At 36.4% G+C, this 12,143-nt stretch overlaps 1 protein-coding gene across 1 annotated transcript in view; it reads left to right on the top strand.

Annotated features, from left to right (window-relative positions):
• The window catches only part of kcnh3 (potassium voltage-gated channel, subfamily H (eag-related), member 3), a 100,564-nt gene extending 89,045 nt beyond the window's left edge, over nucleotides 1-11,519 (top strand). Inside the window, exons 12-15 of the mRNA XM_063005450.1 lie at nucleotides 4,444-4,712; nucleotides 6,582-6,682; nucleotides 8,771-8,823; nucleotides 9,736-11,519. Coding sequence (XP_062861520.1) covers nucleotides 4,444-4,712; nucleotides 6,582-6,682; nucleotides 8,771-8,823; nucleotides 9,736-10,626 — 1,314 coding nt within the window. The 3' untranslated portion in view covers nucleotides 10,627-11,519. The remainder of the gene's footprint in view (nucleotides 1-4,443; nucleotides 4,713-6,581; nucleotides 6,683-8,770; nucleotides 8,824-9,735) is intronic.
• Nucleotides 11,520-12,143: the final 624 nt, after the last annotated feature.

Here is a 12,143-nt window from a genome sequence, read left to right as displayed (position 1 = left end):
GCCACTAGCCTGCTGGTTGGGAAGAGGTCAGACTAAAAAGGGGGTGGGGTCTATAACATTGTGTAAGGACCCTGGTTAGTTGCTCGAGGCGCCTGTACAGAAGTGGAGGAAAGAGGAAATTAGTGCAGTACTAGTATTAGACAAATGTATGTAGATCTTGTGGTCTAAGTGTAAGTAAACAATGTGGGGCTGTAAATTACATTGATCTTGCATGAGATAAATGTGTTTGGGTTTAGAAGAAAACTGTTCTGACCTTTAACTGGTGTGTGTGTGTGTGTGTGTGTGTGTGTGTGTGTGTGTGTGTGTGTGTGTGTGTGTGTGTTTCAAAGTAACGAAATTGCTGCAATAGCTGATCAACCATCTATTTGCTGTATTTGGCCTGTCTCTTTCTTTGTACATACAGTATATACATCTCTCACCAATTTCATTCAACCCCTGTCACTTTAAAGATGCCCACAAATCCTCTTTCCCTCTAACAAGCCATACGGATGTGGAATAGCAGCAGAAGAGCTGTTGGAAGTGTGAGACATGGCTAAGAATATCCTGAGGTGGGGTGAGGGCTCTCCCTTACTGGCTAGGAGCTCCCTGTGTGTCTGCTAAGATTGTACTCTGTTGCTAAAAATAGAAAGCCATGTAGGGTGAGGGAAAAAATAGGGAAATATAAGGCAGTTAGATTTGAGGAAGAGAAATCTGTCATAGTGCTGCTTTCCTCTAAGTCCACCACTGCAAAGAAACACAATATAAAGAGATTGATAAAACACATTTCAAATGAAGAAAGATTAGATAAAAGCTGTTTGGTGATTACATAACCAGTGAAAAGACAAAGTGTGTGAGATCTGATCTGGTGTGTAAAGTGGTACAGTGTTTACTGACATTCATGTTTGTTCAAGCATCAGTGTGCCTTGAACTGGAAAGTCTCCTTGACTGTGAAAACAAGTCTCCCATTCACACATTCACATATATACTCACTTAACTGTGCAAACACCCCCGCAGCAATAGTTTTTTTAAATTTGCCTAAAATAATTAAGGGGCTAAAATACATTTTAAAAAAGTAAGTAAAGGGCAAATATAAGGGCAAATGCACACTACTGTTTCCTTTCTCTATACAAACTGAACACAATAAAGAATAATTCTTTTCAGTTTGTATAGAGAAGGGAACAGTAGTGTGCATTTACCCTTATATTTTTGTGAACCTTTTCAAATGACCTTTACTTTATTATTTCCATACAAAATGCTAAGGTGGTAAACTGACTCCCTTTACAATGCCACGTCAGGGTTGACCCAATCATGGCAAGACAGATATTTTTTTTACAAAACCCTACTAATGTTTGTCCACCTGGTGCCCAGTGTTAGCATTTATTACCTGGCCCCCCAACGTCAGTTTGCTACTGCTTATCTTCAAAAAACGGACAAAATACCAACTACATTTGTCACAACACACAAAAAATGTAGGATTATTTTTGGAATACAAGGCACTCCAGAACAACCCGCAACAAGTATAAGCATCAAGGATTGAGCCCATTATTTATTTATTTATTTTAGTAAAAATATACAATTTACAGTTGCAACTGGAAATATTCAGCCCCCAAAGAAAATAAGGAAAATAATTGATTTATGTATAGCAATCTTACTGCTAGTTTTCATTACCTGAATTTGGGTTACAATGTGATTAAAACCATTGGAATCTCAATAATGACCCTTAATTTGCTTCAGCTTTGATAAGTTTGGATATAAACACCACCCAGACATGTGTTCAATGTGTGTTACAACCATGGTGAAAACTTAAGAAGCTGTCACAAAAGCTGAGAGAAGAGATAATTTGATTGCACCAAAAGAGCAATGGGTACAAAAAGATTTCCAAAATCTTGAACATTTTTAAAGACACCATTGAATTATTGTCTAGAAGTTTCAAACTAATGGCACAGTAGTAAACCTACCTGGATATGGAAGAAAACTCAAAACTCTTGTGCTTCTTTAAAAGACTTACAAGATGACCTGAGGATAATCTGATGAATATAACTGATAAATGTGTCGACCATGAGAAGATTGCTTAACAACCAGGGACTTCATAAATGATATCAGTGTATTTGATGCTGCCTATATCAGTGTATTTGACGCTGCCTAGTAGTGCCACAGCCTGTCCAGGAGCTTACTAATGCCCTGATCCAGGTCTGGAAGGAGATCCCCCAGGACACCAGCCACCATCTTATCAGGAGCTTGCTTAGATGATGTCAGAAGTGTATACATGCATGTGGGGGCAATACACAGTACCACAGTTGCCATGATGAAAATTGACCTCTGACCACTATTACGTTGTTTTGTTATGAACAATTACCTTCTTTACACCAGTGAAGATTTGCAACTAAAATAATTTTTTCATAGAGATTCGACTATATAGAACCGCAATAAAAAATAAGATTTGGCTAGTTTCTAGTGTTAGTTACAAAGTTATGTCATCTGTAATTAATTAATTAAAAATTAGGATTTAGATACAATTGATACAAACGACGAGTAGTGCAATATGCAGACATTTTTGGGACAGAACCATTAAGAATAACTGCTATTAAGAATAATTTTAAAAAGTATAATGAGGTTTTGCTAATTTGTTTCACTTTTAAAAACATTTTAATGTGTAATTTAACTTCTGTAGAGGAATTTTGCAATATATTAAACAGATAAAAATGGTTTACTAAAGGGCAAGGAATTTGTGATAAAAGAAATCCATGTTCTTTCTTTATTTGGCAACATGAACATAATTAGTTTTGTAATGAATTGCTGCAGTAAATTTAGTGAGAAAAGTTAAAAAGTGGATTTTGTGGAATCCCATGTGCACAGACATGTAAATGTTTTGTGACATGTTTTATACATTAATTATGCTGTTAGTACTTAAAATAATATATGAAATCAAATGTACATTTTGAATGTTTATTCAGACTCTAGTTGAGGCATCTGCAGTTGTTGCTTTGTATTGGAGAGCAATGTGTGTGTATGCACTAAAAAATATATGCACACATGCTTTTAGAACATGCAACAGCTCAGTACCAATGGAACCCTTATTACTAAAAATAGAAGAAAGATACAAAAATAGCACTACTTTTAAAAGGGATGGAGGCATCAAGGAAGGGGGAGGAAAACTGAGAAAAAAGCACTCTACTGGTTTGAGTAGGGGAGGGTTGCAGGAGAAAGATGGTGATAGAGATGCTCAGAGGGAACAAAACAGACATGTCGAAATAACTGTGCTTTGAACCAATCTGATATACAAACTGAATACGTGCACTCAGTAGATGCTAATTAGAGACTGTTTAATGAGTGTACCATGTGTCTATGTTATATAAGGGTAAAAATCAAACAGGCTGAAGTAATTATAAAATAAACATATATTGTCTTCATGTAAGATTTCTTGAATACCAAATTGACTGTAAAGAGCTTTAACTAAAATATTTCTACATTCTTAATTGTTCCATGTAGCATAGTTAAAATAGTATTTACATCTTTGAGCTTCTCAAACAAACAGAAGTCGATGTTCATTAGTGGAAAAAGGAAGCTGTGACCACAGGGGTCTTGAAGGGATGATGGAGAGGTTTAATAAGCAGCATGAATAGCAGAAGAAGACACATGAAAAAATAATGAGGACGGGAGTCAAAAAAGAGAGACAATATGTTATGGCTCCCCCCCCACTGTCTGTGTTTCCTCAGTGCAGGTATTTTAAAAGATTTTTCTGTACTAGGGAATTGGACTAAAACTAAGTAGTTTTAGCGCTGCACAGCTCCTTTGACCTATCTTCGTACAGTTTGGCATGTTCTCTACATGTCTGCATGTGTTTCTTCAGGGTACTGAAGAATGTATATTTGGTATTTATTTAATTTATGTAATGACAATCTATTGAACTATTTAAGGCATTTATGCTACATAGCCAAAAATATGTACACGGTTAATCATAAGCTTGTTGGACATTGCATTCCTTAACTATGGAAGCTGACCCCTCACGTCCTTAATGGCAATAACAGCCTATTTTATAGGTGGTTTCCTGCCAGGCAATCAAACCCAGGCCCTTCTTGATGTGAGGCAACAGTGCTACCCACTGTGCTACTGTGATGCCTTTTTAACAGTAACTTAAAATAGCTACATTAAGTAGTTAATTAGTTAAATTAATGAATGGACAAATAAATTAATGCTGAATTTTTTGCTAGGTGTCATATAGGCTGTTGCAGGATGGACCCATATTTTAAAAATCTTTTTCCTATATTATACAATACAATATACAATATTATTATAATCATGATTTCATTTACTACATTTTAATAATTGGAACAGTCTTTTGATTTAGGAATTTATTCCCGATGTGTATAGTTCCTCAAAGGTTCTGGGAACCTACTAATATGTATTTTTTTTTAATGTTTTCCTGAAAGCTAACAGCCGGTGCATTTCTTGTATTGATCACAGGTGGACTGGGAGAGCAGTAGTGGCCTAGTAAAGAAGTTACCCTCCATCCGTGAGGATGAGGAGAACAATGAAGACCAGAATTCAGTGTCGCAGGCACCTTACTCAACCACCGGTTTTACTAGAAGGTTAAATTCACCCCTGCGCTCACCCCTGCGCTCACCCCTGCTTCCTCCACGCCCTTTCCGCCCACCTTCCGACCACAGCCGTCCTACCGCACTTCAGATACCTGTGGTCAGCTTTAGCAGCGCCCCTCCAGAGCTGAGCCCCAGGTAGAAAAACATCATCACTGTCAGACACATTCTTTTTAAATCTTTGTGTACATGGAAAACCAATGAGTTAAATGTCAATACTACAACCCCAAATCAGAAAAGGTTAGAACAGTATGAAAAATGCAAATAAAAACATTTAAGTGTTTCTTACATTTACTTTTACTCATTACAGACAGCATGAACCCAAGATATTTCATTTGTTAATGTACATCCATTTTTGCATTTCAGACCTGCAACACATTCCAAAAAAAAAGCACTTACCAAATGTAAAGTTGTAATGTTGCCATTCCTTCTCACAACACTTAAAAGATGTTTAGGCATGATTAAGTGTTTAAAGTGTTATTTTGTCCAACTCGTTCTGCTAACATGTCTTAAGGTGTCTTTAAGTGTAGTGAGATGCATTCATGAATTCAAACATTGGTACTTTTTTATCCTGTTTACAGAACAGAACATATATTTCACTTTCAGTGAAATTGTGCAAATATAAAAATTATGTGGGAAAAAAATGTTAATTTACAAGAAGTATTATTGATCAATAGAACATGTATTTAGGGCATGATTGCCAGTAGTAATATTCCACTATTTCAAAAATACTCCTACAATGTTTTTGATAAAATACCCTTGTAATGTTGTTTTTTGCTAATACTATAGGTAGAGCCCTACTAAATTTGTAAAATTGCCTAATTTTACAGACCTTATTTTTCACAAAATCATAGATTTCATGGATTTTTTAAGAAAAGTGCCACATTTCATGGCAGTCATTAAATTATACTCATAACCTGAATGATAGAATAAATGGAAGCTACAATACACAGCACAGCCTACCTTAACGGATGAATGAACCTAACCCCCTCCCCCACCCCGCCCGTGTTCACAGAATTGGTTGGGAGTTTTCCAATCTCAGTTACCCGAGTAGGGTTTTTAGTTGCTTTACATCTTGGACATTTTGTCTAAGCAATTACTAACTTAATTACCATAGGGTTGCTAGGACAAGCCCATAGTCCAAATTAACCAGTAAACGTGGGGCCCTTAAATGCTACGTGAATAAAAAGCGTTAAATCACTTTTGACATGTCTCTACCTATGCTCATGTAGAAAAATTCTCAAAATTTTGGCAATCTGCTAACCAACAGAAGAACTGCAGCTGAAGCATAATACATAATTTAGTGCAGTATACAGAGGTGTACTACACGCTGCCACGAAAAATCGGCCATTGACAGACCATCAGTTTCACGCTAGAAAGAAAAGCATGGTTTTAGTTAACTAATACTGGAGTTATAAGATCTAATATTTAGATTTTTGGTATATACAGTATAGAACACTTTGTCACTTTAACAATTAGCTCATGTCACTCCAAGTCCATGTCAGAACACTGGTTGCCAGTCCCACTTTTCATTCAGTTTCTCCTGTTAAGACACAAATCTCTTCATGATTTAAGACCAGCTTATTTAATTTCTGCACTCTTATTGAACTGCCGGAACACTCAGCTCCTCTGGTAACAGGCATCTGTCTGTACGATCTGTACGAATTAAGATTGTTGAAAGGACAGATCTTTCAGTGACATGGCCCCCAGACTATGGAACATATTACTCCAATTTCTTTGTGTCACTTACTACTCGCCTTCAAAGCATAGTACTTCTATTCGCTTTCAAAGCACAGTACTTCTACTTCTAAGGTGCAATTTTTTATTTTCCCCTTTTTTCTTGACTTTGTAAAGTGATCTTCTTCCTTTTATTATTACTATTACTATTATTATTATTATTATTATTATTATTTTTTATATATACTTGGCTACATCCCTTTGGATTTGCAAGTAGAATTGTGTTGGTTTATTTAACAGGTTTTCTGTGGGGTTGTTGTTGGTCCATAGGTTTGTGGATGGCATTGAGACAGAGAGCAATTCTAGCTGTGCACCAAGGTTTGAATTCACCTCCACCTTACCTGACAGCACCCCTCCATTTCCCAGTCCAGGTAACTCAAATTTTATCTACATATTTTATGTATACTATCCCTGGTGAAAAAAAAAGTATACTTAAGTATACTAATCTTCAATATGCTAAAGTGCACTAAAGTGTATTATTTTCAAACTAATGATCAATACACTAAAGAGTGCTAAAATGGAACAACTAGTTTTTGTACTTATTATACTTTAGTTGTACAAAAATAATACAAAAGCTCAACTTTAATTGTATTAAGTGTACTAAACTGAGACAATTTTAAGTATATTCAATTCAACTTAAGTATACTACTGCATGTGTATTTAATTCCATGCATGTGTATTTAAATGCATGTGTATTTAAATGCATGTGTAGGGCCAGTGATAGCTCAGTGGTTAAGGTACTGGACTAGTAAACAAAAGGTTGCCGGTTCAAACCTCGCCACCACCAAGTTGCCACTGTTGGGTCCCTGAGCAAGGCCCTTAACCCTATGTAAATGTAATTCCGTTTCACATACACTTAAAATGAGGTTGAAGCACATTTAATCAGTATTTCAAGTGCACTTAGAGTACATTAAAAATAGACTTTAAACATATTTATTTTAGAGCAAAAACATTCTTACACTTCTTTGTAGTTCAGAGAAAAGCCAAGCACTGATCTCTGAATTGTAACCAGCAACCAGTCGTTACATTTTGAGGTGGTGTTCAGACTTTTAGCAGACACGGGGTTCGAACCCCTAACTTTCACATGTCATTTCTTATGTGTTAGTGTGTTTTACTGCTGTGCCACCAGAGCACTACAAACACAGGTGTAGTAATACACTTGGAATGTAAATTTTAACTCGTTCATTCAAGTACACAATAAATTTTTATGTAGTGAATTCTTTGCAAGTATAATCACAGCATCATGTGAAATCCATTAATTACATGCAAAGTAAAAACACATAACATAGTATTAAAAAGTACCTGAATATGTTCTTTAATATGATTAATTTATTTTCCATATTAAAATTAAAGAATAATGACATATTTTTAAAATAACAAAAATACTATTAACATTTTACCAATAAGTAACTTCATGTTAAAAAATACAAATTGTTTAACATTCTTTGCAAAAATATACCAAACATCTATTATGAAAACAAGTATATGAGATGTATATTAAATTTAATGAAAGTTAATTTTAACTACAAGTATACTTCATGGTAATATATTTATTAAAAGTATAATTATAAGTATAACTATATAAGGTTGGTATTACTGCATATGTCATTACAGTGCTCATAAATAAATATATTGATAAATATATTGCTAGAATCAGGTCTAGAAAGACAAAAATTGGAAGTATATTTTTACTCTAAAATAAATATATTTAAAGTTTTTTCATAATATATATTTTAATGTACTCCAAGTGCACTTGGAATACTGATTGTGCAGTTGTGAAATGTGCTTTAATTTCACTTTAAGTGTATGTGAAACATGGAGTTAAATACACATGCAGTAGTATAGTTAAGGTAAATTAACTACTTAAAATAGTTCCAATTTAGTACAGTTTAGTACACTTAATACAATTAAAGTTGATCTTTTGTATTATTTTTGTACAATTACAGTATAATTAGCACTCTAAGTGTATTGATCATTAGTGTACTTAAGATTAGTATACTTCTTTTCAAAGTGTGCTTTAACTGAATTACTACAACAGTTGTTTAACATACTTAGCAAAAATATACTAAACATGTATTTGAAAACAAGTATATTAAATTAAATGAAACTTAAATGTAACTAAAAGTATACTTCATGGTAATGTATTTATTAAAAGTATACTTTTTGATAACTTTTGAAAAGTATGATAAAAGTTTACTTGCTCAAAGTATGACATTAATATATTTTTAACATGTTTAAAATAAGTACAGACATTTGCTAGTTTATTTATTGTATACTTAGACGAATCTTAGTATATTTTAAGTACATTTAAGTACACTTTTTTTCACAAGGGATACCATCTCTCATTTGCTTAAAACTGATTTCATCACACACCCATTGGATAATTAAATGCCTTTGCTTTGTTATTTATTCTTCTTTTCATTGTGCTTGTGTGTGTGTGTGTGTGTGTTTGTTTGTAGTGAGTCAGGAGCAGGTGGAAACCAGAAAGAGCATCAGCAAACTGAGTGAAGAGGTAAGAATCTCGAAACACCAACTCATGTCACCAAAACAAAGAATAATATCTGTCCAGACCAGCAAGTGAAAAACCAGCTTGGATATACATGAGTGGAGCATCTGTGTCTGTGTAAACAATCACGACCCAGTATTAGCAGTCCCGACTGGATGGTATCAACTGGTGTGCAAAAACAGCTCACAGATTAATTTTGCAAATATATTTTATGAGACCCATTATGAATAGTTGTAAGCGATAAAATATAAACAATATTTTTCTGCAGTAATAATACTTATGAACTTAGACTCACACTTTATGCTTTGACACCTTAACGCTTCACTACAGTTTGTCCTGATTAAACAGAATAACTGTCTCTAAGCCCACGGTGATGTAAAAGTTTGACTGTGGACAGTGTGACTAATGTTTCAACAGTTTCTAATTCATGGCGGAGCTGTTTTGGTGGGTTTTACATTACATTTGATTATTTACACAAATTTTCAGCATGAAAAGTTCTGTTTGACAAAAAGATGAAAACACAACTGTTTCTAACTGCCAAATAGAGTTATTAAATACCTTAGGTGAAAAGGACATGGCTGAAACTCCTTCCAATACTTAACTGACTGTCTCTATATTAAACCATTATTTCCTTCTCTTCCAAGTGCTCCCCATTTTCTCCACATTGCTTTATTAATTCACTTTTCTTAAATAAATGGAGGGGGGCTGCTCAGGACAAAGAGGGAGGCTACCATTATGTTATTGAGAAAGCCTGTGTAAGCTCTTACACTTTCAAAATTGTTCGCTGTTGCATGATAGGGCAGTACTAGGCAAAGAAAAGAAGCTGTTAATGTTAATGTGAAAATTAAAGATTACCGTGTGGCAATTTTGATGTCACAGAAAACTTGTCTTGTCATGTTGCTCTGTTTTTGTTAATAGATGAACAGCCTGTCGCAGCAGGTCTCCCAGCTCAGTAAGGATCTGCAGGAAATGACTCGCCTCCTGCACCCTCTTTTTCTCACTGCTCAACAGCCACTTCTTTCAACCCTTACCCCTTCACTGACTCCACCCCTCAGTAATCCATCTATAAACTCACCTTCAGTTTCATCTGTTCTACCCTGCTCTTTGTACAATGCAGACAAGTTGGGCTTAGCAGGTCTTCCCAGATGCCTTGTACCTACCAGCCCTCCACAGAGGCCACAGTCTCAGAAGGGCTCTCCTCAGGTATACACCTCAGAGTTCTTCCAAAAAGAGAGTAGTGTCCAGTCTGACATCTCTCTGGGCTCGACCAGTGGCTACATGCAGCTAGCTACTGCGTCTTTTGCCTCTCATGTCAATTCCCCATCTTTGTCCTTTTCCCTGTCTGTATCTTCCTCTCACTCTCAGTCATCTTCATTATCACCCTGCCAGGGACCTCATCCATCTTGCCCTTCTAGTTGTACCCAAAGCCTGTTAGTCACACCCCCTTCAAAAGACATTCTACTTCCATCCCAGGACATCCCACCCAAGCCAAGCTTTCACTGCTCAGCACCTGCATCCCTCAGCAGCTCCAGAGGTGACCACAGACATGAAGGCACTTCCTCTCCAGTCTTCTCTGCCTCTACACCCCTGCTACAGACCTTGTCCTTAACATCTCCATCCAGTGCACACCCTTTCTCACTCTCACAAATGGACAGACAAGGGTTAACTAGCCTTCCACTGAACCAGCAGAACTCCTTTTGTTTACAGGCATTGCCTGCTACTGAAAAACCACATCTGGAGCTTGAGATGCAAGAATGGGACTCAGCAGAGCAAATCAGCTTTATCAATGAGAAAGGACCACGACTCTGAATACAATGAAAGAGAGAAGGAGAATCACAACCAGAAGTAGGATACAGCACTTCAAAACACCAAGACATGGTGGATTAGGATGGTGGAGTAGGATTTTTGCTGTATCTAGAAAGGGTCAATCCACCATATAATAAGAAAAAATAGGTTGCTGTTCTTTGAGGCTGTGGTTCTTTGGCATCATTTAACACACATCAGCCAACCTCAACCATATGAGCCCAAAAGTTTGTGCTTCTCAGACAGACAGAAACCTTCAGTCAGTGGAGTGGCAATCCAAACTATATTCAAACCAGCCAATTTTTTAAAAAAGCAACTTGACCTATAAGAAGATCCAGGACTGTTAGTGTGCATGGTATTCACTGACCTCATACAGGATGCCAGGATACAGATGCCATATATTGGCTGCTTCTTTCTACTGTCTGCTGGTCAACTTTAATACTATATGTTGCAAGAATGTTATTTATTTTAGAGTATTTCCAGTGTTTCCAAATCATACTGAACAAACTTTTGATCCACTATTGGTTTCTGTATTAGGTTTTTAGGTCTGCTGATTTGGAGTAATTACTTTGGAGCAAGCTGTAATTGTAGGCAGCACAGTGGGTAGCGCTGTGGGTTTGTGCCTGGGTTTGATTTCTAAACCAAGTGTCCAGAGTCATTTTTGTGTGGAGTTTGCATGCACTCCCTGTGTCTGCATGTGTTTCTTACAGGTGCTTCAGTTTCCTCCATTAAGACCAGTTTATTAAGAGGGTGTGATGTTGTTTGTTTGTTTATTTGTGTGTGTATGTCCGGGGTGTTTCCTCCGTTCACCTAATGAATGAGACCCACTGTGACCCTGACCAGGATAAAGCAGTGGTGACCAGGATAAACAGACAATAAATAAATGAATGAAGCTGTAATTGTAGTCCTCCTATCTAGTATACACAATGCAATCTGTCATGTGGTGGCTATAAGAAATAATGACCAATAGCCCTCTTTTTTAACTGGTTCACAGTAGGATGCAACAATGAGCAATAGTCAGTCTTGTGAGACACATGCATGCAACAATACATAGCATATATAGACCTAAAGCACAAAAGTGCATCTTTTAGCCACAAATAACCCACAGGCCTCAGGTTGAAAACCCCTGCTATTTTAAGGTGACTGCAGCAGGCATTTGAACAATCAAAACAAGACAATTAAAGCAAATCCCCGAAACTAGGTATTAGGACAACACACACTCAGCTTTAGCCATATAGCCATGTGTGCCTTCTTAATCAGCCACTTTTCCATTTTTTTTAATTAACATACTTATTTTAACCATATATCAAATAAAAAGCACTGTACTTTCCCAGGACATCCCACCCAAACCAAGCTTTCACTGCTCAGCACCTGCATCCCTTGGCAGCTCCTAAGGTGACCACAGACATGAAGGCACTTCGTCTCCAGTGTTGTCTGCCTCTACACTCTTTGCTACAGACCTTAACATCTCTATCAAGTGCCCACTCTTTCTCACTCTCACAAAGGGACAGGCAATGGTTAAT

The sequence above is a fragment of the Trichomycterus rosablanca genome, chromosome 12 (assembly GCF_030014385.1).
Source record: "Trichomycterus rosablanca isolate fTriRos1 chromosome 12, fTriRos1.hap1, whole genome shotgun sequence".
NCBI classification, from domain to species: domain Eukaryota; kingdom Metazoa; phylum Chordata; class Actinopteri; order Siluriformes; family Trichomycteridae; genus Trichomycterus; species Trichomycterus rosablanca.
Note: the sequence above shows the minus strand (reverse complement) of the source record. Positions and strands in the feature narration are given on the sequence as shown.